This window comes from Sander vitreus, chromosome 9 (genome assembly GCF_031162955.1).
Source record: "Sander vitreus isolate 19-12246 chromosome 9, sanVit1, whole genome shotgun sequence".
Lineage (NCBI taxonomy): Eukaryota > Metazoa > Chordata > Actinopteri > Perciformes > Percidae > Sander > Sander vitreus.
In genome coordinates this window covers 187501-205611 of record NC_135863.1, presented here as the reverse complement: position 1 = coordinate 205611, position 18111 = coordinate 187501, and the positions used below count along the sequence as shown (strand labels likewise).

At 42.1% G+C, this 18111-nt stretch overlaps 1 protein-coding gene across 1 annotated transcript in view; it reads left to right on the top strand.

Moving 5' to 3' along the window:
- Positions 1-371: 371 nt before the first annotated feature.
- Positions 372-18111, top strand: part of LOC144522996 (nardilysin-like) — a 36905-nt gene continuing 19165 nt past the window's right edge. Inside the window, exons 1-14 of the mRNA XM_078258241.1 lie at positions 372-455; positions 6718-6942; positions 7857-8130; positions 8372-8453; positions 9297-9450; positions 10495-10568; positions 11518-11613; positions 12690-12812; positions 13959-14016; positions 14445-14518; positions 15819-15888; positions 16185-16262; positions 16373-16493; positions 17883-17941. Of these exons, the coding sequence (XP_078114367.1) occupies positions 6749-6942; positions 7857-8130; positions 8372-8453; positions 9297-9450; positions 10495-10568; positions 11518-11613; positions 12690-12812; positions 13959-14016; positions 14445-14518; positions 15819-15888; positions 16185-16262; positions 16373-16493; positions 17883-17941 (1457 nt within the window). The 5' untranslated portion in view covers positions 372-455; positions 6718-6748. The remainder of the gene's footprint in view (positions 456-6717; positions 6943-7856; positions 8131-8371; positions 8454-9296; positions 9451-10494; positions 10569-11517; positions 11614-12689; positions 12813-13958; positions 14017-14444; positions 14519-15818; positions 15889-16184; positions 16263-16372; positions 16494-17882; positions 17942-18111) is intronic.

The window sequence follows — 18111 nt, the reverse complement described above, 5'->3', positions numbered from 1 at the left end:
AACAAATATTTAAAGAAAATACAACATTTTTAATTCTGTGTTAAGTTGGTAGAGGTGGAATCAGTATTCATGTTTTACTTGACAACCATTTAAAAAAATAATCTATTAAAACTTTCCATGCATTCGGAATTTAAAAGGCTGTAACTGAGTCTAAAGCTTTTGCATGTTTTAACGATTTAATGTAGTTATTCTGTTATTTTTGTGGCTACATTTTTAAATACAACCTACACCAGTTGTTTTGAGAGAACTACAAAAACCATCACTACTCCGTGTTTGTCAATCTAACTTTATTTCTCTCGTCACAGATTCGACCAATCAGACGGCGCGTTTGTCTGTGATCGATTTGCTCTCAGCGAATCACAGGCTTTGTTTTGGCTAACTGCTACCAGACCGAAGCTAGGCGGCTGTACTGAAACCCCAAAACTTCCATCAACATTAAGCAAGCAGAAACAAAGGTAAGCGTCTCCTTGTGTTACAGTAAAGATGACTAAACTGCTGTGTCATGTTTTAGGGTTTAGATGTAGCTGGCTAGCTAACGGCTACACTTAACGGCTCGTATTTTAGCTAGCGTGGCTAAACTAACGTTAACGTTAGCTAGCTGTTTAACAGTTGGCGTTGTGTCAACAACAGGATAACTGAAAGCTAGCTAATATACAGCTATATTAATTTAGCTACAGCCGGTCTGTAGCTACATTAACTAACTTACTATCCGGTTTAACGGTGTGACTTCATTAGTGCGTATTTAAAGTGGCAGTAATTAAGTTACTAGAATAATAACAATAAGGTTAACGCACAACGTCCGATGGAGTTCTGTAGCGCGACGGTGCTGCGCCATCAAACTTCAATAATATTCGATATTTTCATTATCGGCAACATGTTATGTACATTTGTTTTTCACTCTAGGTATTTTCTAAAACAGTAGATGGTACTCTATAAATCGACAAACATTTGTTCCAGCAAAAACAATTGTAAAGGTTAATATTTGAAAATTAGTTTACGATGTAACGTTGGCCTAATAACAAGAGTAGTCTCTCCTTACAAATACACATTAATAGATACCCATTCTACATGGTCAAACATATGTGGACACCCGGACATTACAGCCATATATATATATATATATATATATATATATATATATATATAGTGGGGAGAACAATATGATACACTGCCGATTTTGCAGGTTTTCCTACTTACAAAGCATGTAGAGGTCTGTAATTGTTATCATAGGTACTCTTCAACTGTGAGAGACGGAGTCTAAAACAATAATCCAGAAAATCACATTGTATGATTTTTAAATAATGTATTTGCATTTTATTGCATGACATAGTATTTGATCACCTACCAACCAGTAAGATTTCCGGCTTTCACAGACCTGTTAGTTTTTCTTTAAGAAGCCCTCCTGTTCTCCACTCATTACCTGTATTAACTGCACCTGTTTGAACTCCTTACCTGTATAACAGACTATGGTGGCAACTTCAGAAAACACACGCAAATAGACAAAACACAAGCTAATTAAGAAAACAACTTCATTCATTTGACAACACATGTGCAACATTCAGCAAACGCGCTGCAAATGCACACAACACAACCAAATACACAAACACGCTGCAAATACACACAACACAACCAAATACACAAACGCGCTGCGAATAAAAAACGATGCAAAAAGAAAAGCACACAAACCTGGTCAATGACCTGAAGAGAGCTGGGACCACAGTCTCAAAGAAAACCATTACTAACACACTACGCCGGCATGGATTAAAATCCTGCAGCATGGCGGTGGAAACATCATTCTTTGGGGATGCTTTTCTGCAAAGGGGACAGGACGTCTGCATCGTATTGAGGGGAGGATGGATGGGGCCATGTATCGCGAGATCTTGGTCAACAACCTCCTTCCCTCAGTAAGAGCATTGAAGATGGGTCATGGCTGGGTCTTCCAGCATGACGACGACCCAAAACACACAGCCAGGGCAACTAAGGAGTGGCTCCGTAAGAAGCATCTCAAGGTCCTGGAGTTGCCTAGCCAGTCTCCAGACCTGAACCCCATAGAAAATCTTTGGAAGGAGCTGAAAGTTCGTATTGCCCAGCGACAGCCCCAAAACCTGAAGGATCTGGAGAAGGTCTGTATGGAGGAGTGGGCCAAAATCCCTGCTGCAGTGTGTGCAAACCTGGTCAAGAACTACAGGAAACGTATGAGCTCTGTAATTGCAAACAAAGGTTTCTGTACCAAATATTAAGTTCTGCTTTTCTGATGTATCAAATACTTATGTCATGCAATAAAATGCTAATTAATTATTTAAAAAATGATACAATGTGATTTTCTGGATTATTGTTTTAGACTCCGTCTCTCACAGTTGAAGAGTACCTATGATAACAATTACAGACCTCTACATGCTTTGTAAGTAGGAAAACCTGCAAAATCGGCAGTGTATCATATTGTTCTCCCCACTGTATATAAAGCATATATGATGCATCAGCAGTCTGCGTGAATATCTTTCAACATTTAGTTCTTCTAGTACCAATTTCCCTCTTTGTGTTTCCATGAATAGTTCTTTAATCGGTCGGTAGTTGCTTTATAAATGACACACAGTTAATCGATTCTAAAAATAGTAGTTAGACGTTAGAATAGCAGGTGTTGGAGCCATTATGCAACCTTGTTTTGTTTATATATCCATGTCAGTAATGTTAATTAATCTGCAGTTTTTGTATGTGCTCACTGGGTGGAGCATTGGCACGAAAAGGCATAAAGGTAATCAGCCAGAGGTACACAGGTGTGGGGCAACCAGAGAAAGCACACAGCTTTTCACCGTGTGAATGGTGTCAGCGTACGTGTTAAGGCCGTTTTACAGTTGTGCGGAGGCTCCACGCAGAGCTCTCGCCGTAGCCTACGTAAGTGGCCTGATGTTTATACTTGTGCGTTGGTGTGTGCGTCAAGCCGGCGTGTGTGTGTGTGTGGTAGAGTGAGGGAGAAGTGAGAGAGTGACGGCGATGAGCTTTGGAGCGAGTACCGACTCTAGAGTCATAGTGAGAGAAACAAAGTGTCTCCCCTGATCTTTCTGACCACGGTGGGAAATCTGGAGCAGGAGGAGTTAACCCTCTCCTTGATTTCATGTTGTTTATGGAGAAGGAGAACCAGGAAATGAGTCGGGGTGGGGGGATGCAACGCTATCAAGCAACGGCCGGGCGGCGTGCGTCACTGCGACGTGTAGTTAAATTTTTCGAGAGGTGCGTGTCAGGCTACGGCGTAGGGTCCGATTTTACGCACGACTATAAAATGGCCTTTAGCTTCTTAAAGCATTAAAATGTAGTTTCTGTCGCTCCCATGAGGATTTCTAAGTAATGACAACAACACTGTCGGTGCGTCCACGTGATACAAGCCTAGGGTGACTAGGTTTGACCGGGACAGTCCCGATTCTAAGTTGCGTTTCCCGAGTCCCGACAAAAGCCTGTCGGGACGCTAAAATGTCCCAGTTTACACTGGAGATGGTCCGATACCATTTTTTTGCTTCCTGATACCGATTCTGATACCTGAACTTGCGTATCGGCCGATACCAGTGTGTCATATATTTTATTATGTTTTAAGAACTGTATACTACTATCCCTGTATGGATGATATGATGTATAACAGCTGTATACTACTATCCCTGTATAGATGATATGATGTATAACAGCTGTATACTACCATCTCTGTATAGATCATATGATGTATAACAGCTGTATACTACTATCTCTGTATGGATGATATGATGTATAACAGCTGTATACTACTATCCCTGTATAGATGATATGATGTATAACAGCTGTATACTACTATCCCTGTATAGATGATATGATGTATAACAGCTGTATACTACTATCCCTGTATAGATGATATGATGTATAACAGCTGTATACTACTATCTCTGTATAGATGATATGATGTATAACAGCTGTATACTACTATCTCTGTATAGATGATATGATGTATAACAGCTGTATACTACTATCTCTGTATAGATGATATGATGTATAACAGCTGTATACTACTATCTCTGTATAGATGATATGATGTATAACAGCTGTATACTACTATCCCTGTATAGATCATATGATGTATAACAGCTGTATACTACCATCTCTGTATAGATGATATGATGTATAACAGCTGTATACTACTATCCCTGTATAGATGATATGATGTATAACAGCTGTATACTACTATCCCTGTATGGATGATATGATGTATAACAGCTGTATACTACTATCTCTGTATAGATGATATGATGTATAACAACTGTATACTACTATCCCTGTATGGATGATATGATGTATAACAGCTGTATACTACTATCCCTGTATGGATGATATGATGTATAACAGCTGTATACTACTATCTCTGTATGGATGATATGATGTATAACAGCTGTATACTACTATCTCTGTATAGATGATATGATGTATAACAACTGTATACTACTATCCCTGTATGGATGATATGATGTATAACAGCTGTATACTACTATCTCTGTATGGATGTGATATGATTTCTATCTTTGTTGTCGGTCTGGCTCAGGTTAAACGCCCCAGAACGTTCTTTTATTCTGCAGTTTGACAGTCAGTTATAACGGAGAAAGAACATAAATAAACTACTTTAACGTAGATTATCTTCAGGGCTTTATTACGTGGTATCGGATCGGTGCATTAACTCCAGTACTTCCCGATACAGATACCAGCGTTTTAGGCAGTATCGGAGCCGATACCGACCAGTATCGGTATCGGAACATCTCTAGTTTACACCAACCACTATGCAATTGTCCCAGTTACATAGCTGACGTGTTATACTTATTATAGCCCGATCATTAACTATGATAATGAAAAATACCTTTTCACCAAGTTTCTCACAAGTTCAGTGGGTGCATTTTTCATGAATATTAACTGAGATACCCCATTATGTTGTGAGCAGTAGGCCTACGTGTGCTGTTGGCAAAATTGTGTCTAATCTGTCTGTGTCTATGTCTGACCTGGGCTGGCACATGTTCACGTTAAAAAGCATGTGCGTGCACGAGCACTACGGTCACATGCACAGTGTCCCAGTTTTATTTCCGGGAAATCTGGTCACCCTATACAAGCCCTCTGTGATCGCGCACCCTCTCCCTCCCTCCTCCACGCAGTTGCTAGTAGCCAAGGAGGACATGGAGGATTAAAAAAAACATGATGGACTCTGCACGGGAAAGTCACCGGACGCCACAATCTTCTGAACATAGTCCTACTGAGAAATCCAGAGAGAGTTGTGTGGAGCTGATAGTTTTATGTGTTTGGGGATGTTTTGGGGTGTTGTATGTTGTGTTTCATATATTAGGCTACTTATCTTTTATCTTTATTTGTATACATTTCTTAGTGGGTCGAGGAGAAACTTATTTTCAGTTGCTCTGTATGTCTGGCACATATTGCAGACAATAAACTTGGCTTGACTTGAACAGCATTTCTTTATGTAGCTGGCTTTGTGCACAGAGACATTGTCATGTTGAAACAGGAAAGAGACAAACACAAACTGTAAGAAAGAGGAAGGAAGAGAAACACTTGTCATTGTGTACAGTAGCAAAATATTTCCATTTACTGTATTTTCCGGACTATAAGTCCCTCCGGAGTATAAGTCGCATCAGGCAAAAAATGCGTCATGAAGAGGAAAAAAACATATATAAGTCGCACTGGACTATAAGTCACATTTATTTAGAAATTTATTTCACAAAATCCAAGACCAAGAACAGACATTTAATCTGGAAAGGCAAGTTATTAAACTACCCAACAGCCCCCAGAACAAGGGGCTGAATACGGTAGGTGTCCTCTATGTTAACGTAACACATTAACAGTTATTAAACTACCCAACAGCCCCCAGAACAAGGGGCTGAATACGATAGGTGTCTATGTTAACGTAACGTAACGGCACTGTTGACGAGCCTCTCCCAGCAGCACGTTGTTCAAGCCCCCATCTGTGGACTCCTTCCTCCAGCTCTGGCCATCTGGATTTCAGCGCGACTAGCTTTCTTTGTTTTCTTCATTGCAGTAAGACTAACCTTTTCTCCAGTCCCTCACAAGTTTCTCTCTCACTCCAAACTCTCCTTCTGCTGCTCGATGACCGTTTTCGGCTGCGTGTTTTACTACCTGCAGTCTCCTGCAGCTTCTTTTCTTTCTCAGTTGTCTTTAGGAGCAGCATATAGTCCTCACAAGTCGCCTCTCGCGGCTGTAGACGGTAATGTTTTCAGCATGAAATAACATTTAAAACATGTTACATTATATATATTTTGATATATAAGTCACACCTGACTATAAGTCGCAGGACCAGCCAAAGTATGAAAAAAAGTGACTTATAGTCTGGAAAATACGGAATATATACTATAACGATTAATCAATTTGAGTCATTTTTTTTATATGTAAAAACAGGTAAACTTGTGTGATGTCAGCTTGTTAAATGTGAATATTGTTCTAGTTCCTTCTCTCCTCTGGGACAGGAAACTGAATATCTTTGAGTTGGGGACAAAACAAGACATTTTGAGGACGTCATCTGGGGCTTTTTGGGAAAAACTGATCCACATTTTTCACCATTTTCTGACATTTCAGAGACCAAACAACTAATCCATTCATTCAGAAAATAATCCAAAGATGAATCAGCTATCGTTAGTTGCATCCCTACAATATTTTATATATTACTAAATGTGTGTTCTCCTGCACGTCTAGCGCTGCTGCCACTCCGGAGAACTCTGTCAAAATGCCTCAGACCAACAAGTCACTGAGCAGCGGCGGAGCGCAAGGACAGGTATCGTTTCCAGACCAGGGCGAGCCACCACCACAACAACAGGAAGTGAGGGCCCAGGTGGCAGCTGGAGATGGTGGAGCAGCTGGAGGAGACGACCAGGGAGACGCAGAGATCGTCAGTTCACCCAGCGACCCGAAGAAATACAGGTGGGAGACAAAAGTGTCTGGTTTGAATGTCTGGGTTATGTGATAGTTAGTCTCACATTGACAGACTCTGGGCTACACCACAGATGCATCACGGGATAGGAGAGAAAAAATGCTCTACAGTTCACTCCAATAACGGGGGAGAAGCACAAAGTGATTGTACAAAAAAATATTGTGAATGTTTCTAAATTATAGATGCAATTTAGTATAATACAAAATCTCAATCTTTAATCATATAACATTCACATTAGTTGTGTGTGTCTGGCTACACTACAGATGCATTCTGGGATAGGAGAGAAAAACTCTCTGGGTTATTTGCATTTCTTTAAACCAATCACATCGTCTCGGGCGGCGCTAAGCTCCGGCCGCAGCGACGGTGGCTCTGCTTAATAGTCTCAGGAAGGAACTTGTTTTGGTGGAACATTTGCAAAAGAAAACGCCACATACAATATTAAATGAAGTTAACTGTTGACACAATACAGTAACGTGAGCTATTTAAATGAGCTGATACATGGTTAAACCTCATTGGCTCTTACCAGTGTATCTCCATGTGTACTTGGTCCACAGCAATCCCACCAATCAGTCCCAAAACCTCCCAGTTAGAGAGGAAACGCCCTAAACATATTCTTTATAAATCTTTACAATCATTCCCTTAACGAACCAAGCAGGCCTGCCTCGTTGCATGATTCAAATCTCCTTAAAAACATGACATTTCCAGCGTGTAGCTCGCTAGCTCGAAGGTTGTTGTTGTTTCCTGAAGAGAACAGAGTTTGAGAACGGCAACACACAGAGAGCGGAAGGAGAGCAGTGTAACTGAACTACAGGTGTGAAAGCATCCTTTTGTCTTCACAGCTGCTGCGATAAGTCTTCGTAAGCTACAGCGTATGAATACGTTGATCGTGTCCCGCTCTTTGCAGATACATCGAGCTGAGCAACGGCCTACGAGCGCTCCTCATTTCCGACTTCAGCGGGGCGGACGGGCAGGGAGACGGCGAAGACGGAGAGGACAAGGCAGAGACAGAGGAGGGCGAGGATGAGGAGGGAGAGGCGAAAGGTGAGGAGGAAGGGGACTCCGGCGAGGGGTCGGATGAGGACGAGGAGGAAGACGAAGAAGAAGAGCAGGACAGCGACTTCGATGAGCTGGACGAGGATAGCGCTGGGAGGACGAAGAGAGGGAACTCTGAGAAGCAGGTGGGTGACGTAAAGATTCACTAATCTCAATACTCACTAGTATCCGAGAAATCTGGACGCACCCTAGTGGCAGCAAATGTAATTTGCAGCCAGGGTCGTCTAGCAACTCTCTGTGATTACAGCTTGTTAAATGTGAATATTTTAGGGGGTTATTGTTGTGTCCTCAAAAGCCCTTGACGGTCTGCAGCTGCAGAACGAGTAGATTCAAGTTGAAAATATGCGTGTTTGTGTGTGTTTCCAGGCGGCAGCTGCTCTGTGCATCAGTGTTGGGAGCTTCAGTGACCCGGACGACCTGCCCGGCCTCGCACACTTCCTGGAGCACAGTGAGTCCGCCTTTAAAGCTGCATCCTGACTCAGAGCTACTTACATCTACACATCTTAGCTTATAGAGCTCAACAGTGTGGTTCTGGAAGTAAAAAGCTTTTATTTTCTCCATGGGGATTTTGATTATTAGCCTATTTGTTATGTGCAATACACTCGGCACTTTATCGATGTTATTCTTTTATTTCGTCTCTCTTTATCGTACTTTAACGTCTTATTTTAAATACTTTCCTCGCAGTTTACTTCTGGATCTCGCACATTCCCATTATGCCTTTTCATTGTGCTCCCTCTGTCATTGATGACTGACAGTAATAATGTGTATATATGTTTCGGTGGACTGTAGAAACTGAATTGCCTTTAGGGCATAAATAAAGCTATCTGTATAATGTCAAAACCATCAGAGGTAGACTGAGCCCGAGCTACGTGGTTGTGTAACGAAGGTTTCTGCTCCTCTAGAAGCTGGAAGTCCGTATGAAATCAACCTCGTTTTAAGAAAAACACGTTTTATTTTCGATCTTATGGAGAAATACTACACTACCGACGCGGTCCAGTTGGTCAGTTAGTACACAAGACAAACAACTTCTCTCATTTAAGGTGGCTTATTAAAGCTGGAATAATAATAGCAACTTGTATACAAGGATTCTTCCGGTTTAAAAAGCCACAGTCAGCGGAGTGCTGTTACTCCGCTGACTCTTCTCGGCCCAAAAGAATGCAGAAAAAACACTTCAGGAGTCTTTTAAACAAGTGGGCGGTCACTGTTGAGCTCTATAGTTTTGTTCTAGTTGCTCGCAGAGTGTCTAATCTAAGGAAATCATGTTGTTTTCTTCCTGCTCCCTTGTGTTTAGTGGTGTTTATGGGAAGTGAAAAATACCCAGCGGAGAACGGCTTCGACGCCTTCCTGAAGAAGCACGGCGGCAGCGACAATGCCTCCACCGACTGCGAGAGAACCATCTTCCAGTTCGACGTGCAGAGGAAGTATTTCAGAGAGGCGCTCGACAGGTGAGCCGGGCTTCGCTGCGCAAACTCTGTGATCTAATTTTAGGAGGGATTCTATTAAAGGTCCCATGACATGGTGCTCTTTGGATGCTTTTATATAGGCCTTAGTGGTCCCCTAATACTGTACCTGAAGTCTCTTTTATATAGGCCTTAGTGGTCCCCTAATACTGTATCTGAAGTCTCTTTTATATAGACCTTAGTGGTCCCCTAATACTGTATCTGAAGTCTCTTTTATATAGACCTTAGTGGTCCCCTAATACTGTATCTGAAGTCTCTTTTATATAGGCCTTAGTGGTCCCCTAATACTGTATCTGAAGTCTCTTTTATATAGACCTTAGTGGTCCCCCTAATACTGTATCTGAAGTCTCTTTTATATAGACCTTAGTGGTCCCCTAATACTGTATCTGAAGTCTCTTTTATATAGACCTTAGTGGTCCCCTAATACTGTATCTGAAGTCTCTTTTATATAGACCTTAGTGGTCCCCTAATACTGTATCTGAAGTCTCTTTTATATAGACCTTAGTGGTCCCCTAATACTGTATCTGAAGTCTCTTTTATATAGACCTTAGTGGTCCCCTAATACTGTATCTGAAGTCTCTTTTATATAGACCTTAGTGGTCCCTAATATTGCATCTGAGCTTTCATTTCAGTCCCTCACAAGTTTCTCTCTCACTCCAAACTCTACAAGCCTAGAGCGCCTCTCACGGCTGTAGACGGTAATGTTTTCAGCATGAAATAACATTTAAAACTTGTTACATTATATATATTTTGATATATAAGTCGCACCTGACTATAAGTCGCAGGACCAGCCAAAGTATGAAAAAAAGTGACTTATAGTCCGGAAAATACGGTACTGTTGTTTAACTTGAATAAATGCAACATCTCTCCAAAAGTCAATGAGTAATAGTGCTAAAATAAACCAGATTTCAATATTAAAATAACCCCGATATCGCTCCCATAATTGAGCAGCTGTAGTTTCTCGTCATTTTCATGACATCATGACTATCTGTCAGTGGCGCTGAACCGTTTTCATTTCATTTATTCCAGGTGGGCTCAGTTCTTCATCTGTCCTCTGATGATAGAAGACGCCATCGACAGAGAGGTGGAGGCTGTGGACAGCGGTGAGTGTTGGTGTGCTCAGACACTCTCAACATCACACACACACACACACACATACACAGTCTCACACACACACAACTAATGTGAATGTTATATGATTAAAGATTAAGATTTTTATTATACTAAATTGTATCTATAATCTAGAAACATTCACAATATCACTTTTACATACAGTTTACATAAACTCTCAATGTGAGACCCAGAGCCTTTTTCTCTCCTATCCCATGATGCATCTGTGGTGTAGCCCAGAGTCTGGCAATGTGAGACTAACTATCACATAACCCAGAATTTCAAACCAGACACTTTTGTCTCCCACCTGTACACACGCACGCACACACACACACACACACACACACAGTCTCACACACACTGCACACACTCACACACACCCACAGTCTCTCTCGCACACACAGTCTCACACACACACACACTGACACTACACACTACATACATACATACATACACATACATACATACACACACATACACACAGTCTCTCTCTCTCTCACTCACACACACACACACACACACACACACACACACACTCTCTCTCTCACACACACACACACACACACATACTCACACACACACACAGTCTCTCTCTCCCAGCTAATCCTGCCTTGTAACTAGTAGAAACAGCCTTTCTTTTACTGTCTATGGAGCTAGCTAGCTGACATGATCTACATCTGAGCTACTGAGCATGTGCAATCAAAGATAGTACAGAAGAAGAAGAAGAAAAGAGGTCTCACTCTGTAGCTAAAACAGAGACCAGGTGAAAAGAGGATCTGCAGCAGTGAGAGAGAGCTGTGCAGTACAACAAAAATATGGTGTTTTTTGAAAATTAAACCATGTAAACCTATTCTGGTACAACCTTAAAATACAATTATGAACCTGAAAATGAGCATAATATGGGCACTTCTTCCATGGCTCTCCTTCTCATTTCCTGTTCAGAGTACCAGTTAGCGAGGCCGTCTGACTCTCATCGTAAAGAGATGCTGTTTGGGAGTTTGGCTAAACCCGGCCACCCTATGGGCAAATTCTGCTGGGGTAAGAACAACACACACACTCTCTCAACCCTCCTTTTTTTCAACGCAACGTAGGAAAGCTTTTTGCACACCTCTTTTTGTCGGGCAGGTGCGTAGGATGTGACCAAAGGTAGCAGATCAGGAGCTTAGAAAGAATCCTGCACGCTGACCATTACGCAAGCAATTATTTATTTAGAAAATACAACATTTCGGTCTCAGTTCAACCAAACGGTCAAAAATAAAATAACGTGGATGGTTCCATACAGCGCTCTTCTCAAGTAAAATAAATGATCAGCAATGATAGCATAAAAAAAGCTCAGAAAAGTACAGACAAAAACATCGGAAAAAGTGACACTCAAAATTGGAAAAAAGCTTCAGAAACGTCGGGAAAATGTGACTAAATAATGTCGAAAAAAGTGACAAAACCATCGGGACCATAACGTTACATTTTGACCTAGAAAAACAAAACGTTGCATGTTTAAACGTTTGTGCCTTTTGCCACTAAATCCCTGAGGCTTGTTGTTGTAATACCGGGGTTTTCCCGCCATTAAAATGTTTAGGTGCAGCACCCAAGCCGTTATGGGTACTAAGCTTTGGTGTAAGTTCGGCATAAACTGACTCAAATTGTTAGATGCAGAACAGGTTTTTTGTTTGGTGTTTTGGAGATATCGTTACATACACACCCACGCCGGTCCTGCTATTCTCTTAAAGAGATCGGCCAACGCACAAGTATAAACTTCAGGCCAATTGGCTACGGAGAAAGCAAACGGCTTACTAGTGTGTCCACACGTCACATATTATATATTACACGTATGTACTTGTCTTTTAACTGTTATGAATAAATGTAACTGAACGGTTGTTAAATTAAAGAAAAAATGCAGCTTTTAAATGGTCTTGAATACAAATACCTCAACAAACTGTCATGCTCTTCTTCCAACTGTTTTCTGATTTACTTATTATCGTTTTCCACTTTTTCCAGTCATTAAATCGTCATGTTTTCTTTCTAAACTGCTTTATAACGGTCCTGTTTCTTGGTTGATGGACTGGAAAGAAGTAGTTTGACTCCCACTGCTTATTAAACATCTGTTTCCTGTTCAGGTAACGCTCAGACATTAAAGCACGAGCCCAGAGAGAAGCAGATCAACACCTACCAGCGGCTCCGAGACTTCTGGAAGAGATATTACTCGGCTCATTACATGACGCTCGCCGTTCAGTCCAAAGGTAACAAATTCTCCAGAGACGAGCTCAGCCTCAGCTTACTGCAGCTGAAAGAGGTCTGTCAGGGTCTCTCTTCTCTTCTCTCCTTTCCTCTCTTTTTTCCTTTCCTCTCTTTTCTCCTCTCTTCTCTCTTTTCTCCTTTACTCCTCTCTTTTCCTCTCTTCTCTCCTTTCTTCTCTTCTCTCCTTTCTTCTCTTCTCTCCTTCTCTCCTTTCCTCTCTTTTCTCCTCTCTTCTCTCTTTTCTCCTTTACTCTCTTCTCTCTTTTCCTCTCTTTTCTCCTTTACTCTTTTCTCTTTTCTTCTCTCCTTTCTTCTCTTCTCTCCTTTCCTCCTTTCTTCTCTCTTTTCTCCTTTACTCCTCTCCTTTCCTCTCTTTTCTCCTTTACTCTCTTCTCTCTTTTCTTCTCTTCTCTCCTTTACTCTCTTCTCTCCTTTCTTCTCTTCTCTCCTTTATTCTCTTCTCTCCTTTCCTCTCTTTTCTCCTTTACTCTCTTTTCTCCTTTCTTCTCTTCTCTCCATTCCTCTCTTTTCTCCTTTCCTGTCTTCTCTCCTTTTCTCTTTTCTCCTTTCCTCTCTTCTCTCTTCTCTCCTTTCCTCTCTTTTCTCCTTTCTTCTCTTCTCTCCCTCCCTCTCTTTTCTCCTTTCCTGTCTTCTCTCCTTTTCTCTTTTCTCCTTTCCTCTCTTCTCTCTTCTCTCCTTTCCTCTCTTTTCTCCTTTCTTCTCTTCTCTCCTTTCCTCTCTTTTCTCCTTTCCTGTCTTCTCTCCTTTTCTCTTTTCTCCTTTCCTCTCTTCTCTCTTCTCTCCTTTCTCTCTTTTCTCCTTTCTTCTCTTCTCTCCTTTCCTCTCTTTTATCCTTTCCTCTCTTTTCTCCTTTCCTGTCTTCTCTCCTTTCCTGTCTTCTCTCCTTTCTTCTCTTTTCTCCTTTCCTCTCTTCTCTCCTTTCCTCTCTTTTCTCCTTTCCTCTCTTCTCTCCTTTCTTCTCTTCTCTTCCCTCATTTCCTCCACTCTCTTTTTCTTTCCTCTACTCTTGTTTGCTGTCTTGTTTCCTCTCTTCTCTCCCCTCCTCCCTTCTCTCATTTCCTCTTCACTCTTTTCCTTCCCTCTCCTCTTGTTTCCTCTCCTCTTCTGACGCTGTGTTTGTTGTTTAGAGACTCTGGACACTCTGGAGGAATGGGTGAGAGAGATCTTCACCAAAGTTCCCAACAAGTAAGTGTACTACTTATATAATATTATTTATATATATATATATATATATATATATATATATATATATATATATATATATATATTAGTGTTTTTAAACTATAATAATAATAAAAAACGGCCTACACTGTCGACGTATAGTGTGTGTGTAGCGTATGTAGTGTGTGCGTATTGAGTGTGTGTAGTGTACATAGTGTGTGTGCATAGTCTGTGTGTGGTGTGTGTGTAGTGTGTGCATAGTCTGTGTGTGTGTAGTGTAAATAGTGTGTGTGTGTAGTGTGCATGTGGTGTACATAGTGTGTGTGCGTAGTGTGTACGTATATGTATGTATGTATATGTAATGATGATCAGTACATATAATGATAATCACACAAAGACTTAAATACATGAAAACAAGTTTGTGTGTAACTTTTATTTATGTTTGTTTTCAGCGGAGAACCTCGAGCCGACTTCTCTCACCTCCTGCGGCCGTTTGATACACCGGCCTTCAACAAACTCTACAGAGGTCAGCTAGTAGTAGTATTACTCTTAACCCTTGTGTTGTCGTCAGGTTTCTTTTTAACTACCTAACTTGGATTATTCCACACATCGCGCTTCGCATGTACAACAACAGATCGGATCTCTACTATCATTGACTTCGGGGTGTTTTATAAAAAAAGAAATATGTTTCAAAACCAGACTGAAAGTTGACATTTACCCTTCTGTAATTATCCTTCATTTAATGAGTCTAAATAATTCAATATTTAGGTATAATTTCCTATAAATGAGGTGTACTGACCATGAATTCCAAAAATGAGCAGTAAACTGGTAGTAAGTTGGTGTTAGTGGTGTTTATAAATGGTAGTGAAAAGAAGCGTTGAAAAACATTGAAAAAAAGATACAAAAGTGTTGATTAAAGTGACGAAAACATCAGAAAAAGTATTGATTTAGGCTTTATCCTGGAAATGCACTTCCGTTGCACCAGACTACGGGCCCTATTTTAACGATCTAAGTGCACGGCGTGAAGCGCCTGGTGCAGGTGCGTTTAGGGCGTGTCCAAATCCACTTTTGCTAGTTTGACGGCGGAAAAAAGGGTCGGTGCGCCGGGCGCATGGTTCAGAAGGGTTGTTCTTAGTGTCTTCATTAATCAGAGGTGTGTTTTGGACGTAACATGAAATAAACCAATCAGAGATCATCTCCCATTCCCTTTAAAAGCCAGGCGCGTTTGGACCTTGGAGCATTGCTGTTATGATGGAGGATTTGCACCGTAATATTTGTATTTGTAATCTTCTGCATGTGTGTGTGCTGCTGTGCGTCCCTGTGTGTGTAACAAGCATAGTGTGCACGTGCTGTGCACGAGTCTAGGAGCATTTTACTAATGCTCTGTTAAAATAACAATGAAATGCTGCGTTATTGACTTTAGACCAGGTTTTTGTTGGTCAATGGTGCCATCACTTCCCACTGCCTCAAGATAGCAATACTCCCAGAATGCACCTGAACACACCTCCCTGTAAGACCAGCACGCCCAGAATGCACCTGAACACACCTCCCTGTAAGACCAGAATGCACCTGAACACACCTCCCTGTAAGACCAGCACACCCAGAATGCACCTGAACACACCTCCCTGTAAAACCAGAACGCCCACGGGCCACAGATGGGCGCAGGTGCATTTACTATTTAAACGACGCAGGCGCTGGACGGGAAATTGACAACTGCGTCGGTCTTAAACTGGCAAAGACAGTTGCGTCGGGCTTTGCGCTGCTCCGGGTGCAAGATAGTGCTCTACATCTAACACTACATACTAATACGTTAACGTGTGTTGCAGTTGTCCCTGTGAGGAAGGTTCACGCTCTGACCATCAGCTGGGCCGTACCGCCGCAGGTGAAACACTACCGGTGAGTGGGACTCCAACACAACTTTAAAACGCTGCACCAATGACAAATGTATAAAGAATATGCTGGTTTAAAAATTAAAGAAGCTGGATTAAAGAGTAACTTTTGTTATTTTCAACCTGGACCCTATTATCCTTTGTTTTTGTGTTTAAGTGACTGACGGGATGAATCTTTGACATTGGTCCAGTGTTAAGCGAGATCACTGCAGTCGGCAGCGGCGAAACAAGCTACAATGTAACGTTAATGGGCAATTGCGCACCTTCAATTTCGGTTTGTGTTTTTTTTTTGTTTTGTTTTAGAGTGAAGCCTCTTCACTACATCTCCTGGCTGATTGGACACGAAGGCACCGGCAGCATCTTGTCTCTGCTCAGGAAGAAGTGAGTCTGATTTTACTTTTAGAAATTTACTGACAGTAAATGTTAAATAAGTGCACGGGACTCAGTGTCTGTGTGTGTGTGTGTGTGTGTGTGTGTGTGTGTGTGTTTAGGTGCTGGGCTTTGGCTCTGTTTGGAGGAAACAGTGAGACGGGTTTCGACCAGAACACCACCTACTCCATCTTCTCCATCTCCATCACCCTCACCAACCAGGGCTACCAGAACTTCTACCAGGTTAACATGCACATGTCTGTCTTTGTCAGAGTGTGTGATTGGAGAGAATTTTTGCTCCTCGCTCACGGAGGTGTTTGTTCCCTCTGCTGAAAGCCGCTCCCCTCAAATCCTTCACCACTCGCTCAAAAAAAGTAAATATTTACCAGATAATCAGCTAAAAGTCTGCCAGATGACAGGCATGTACTGTGCAGCAGTAACCCATAAATTCCACCAGGCGCATCTGAGCTGCGTAGAACGTCCCAGAAGCATCACTCCGCTCCGCTAAAAATACCCACCAGGTGCTCTAACGTCACACGTTTTTTAGGCCACAACATTTTTCACATTTTTTGTCACATACAGCAAACATCTCCTCACTATCTGCTAGCTGCCTGTCCCCTGAACACACTGTAAAAACATCTCCTCACTATCTGCTAGCTGCCTGTCCCCTGAACACACTGTAAAAACATCTCCTCACTATCTGCTAGCTGCCTGTCCCCTGAACACACTGTAAAAACATCTCCTCACTATCTGCTAGCTGCCTGTCCCCTGAACACACTGTAAAAAAACATCTCCTCACTATCTGCTAGCTGCCTGTCCCCTGAACACACTGTAAAAAAACATCTCCTCACTATCTGCTAGCTGCCTGTCCCCTGAACACTGTAAAAAGCCGCGGTCTCTGTAGACAGCCCAGGCTCCACAAACGACAACAAAAACAAACTGCGCCAACCTGCACCACCAAACATAACAAACAGTCTTCCAGCCAATAACCAACAAGAAGGATTTGGGGGTGGGGTTTGGGAGGGTGAGGGGACGGGATGAGGAGGAGGGAGGGGCGAGCTAGCCTCCGTTTTGTTTGAAGATACTTCGAACGTCAACAAGAAGTGCTGTTACCCAACATCGCTTAGAGCACCTTTAAGATTATTTTTGGGCATTTTGGCCTTTAATGGATAGGACAGTTGCAGACAGGAAAGTGGGGAGAGAGAGGGGGCAGACATGCAGCAAAGGGCCGCATGTCGGATTCGGACCCTGGGCCGCTGTGGTAAGGACTGAGCCTTGGTACAACAGGCCTGACGGGGAGTGGAAGAGCTCAAATCAGGCAGGAAAAACGCACCGCTTCTGTTGGTCCCGGTGTGGTATGACGCATGGCGGACGACGGAACAAAACCGGAATGCGGCGCATCCGTGCACGGTGGAATTTTGGTTTCCCAGTTACTGTTTTCCTGTCAGATGGTCTATAGATCTCGAAGTTCCCGACCGCAGCTTCATTTCCCAACGAGAGAGAAAGAAAGGAGACAGAGGGACGGAGGAAACAGTCAAAATATTTGACTTTTTTTCTCAAAATATTGACCTTAGTTTTTTAGTTTAGTACCTCATTTTGTCTAAATGACTTCCTTTTTTTGTCTCTGTGCAGGTCGTCCATTTTGTGTTCCAGTACCTGAAGATGCTCCAGACTCTCGGCCCGCAGCAGAGGTCAGGCTCCGCACAAACACACTTATTCTGGGTACCATGATGCACCGCTGCAGTAACAACCTTTCCCTCATTCTGCTGCACAAGCACACATGTAAAAAATGCTCCCTGAACCTGAAAAAGAAAAACTTCAAATCCTCATTTACGTGAAAATTAGGACGTGAAAAGTAATT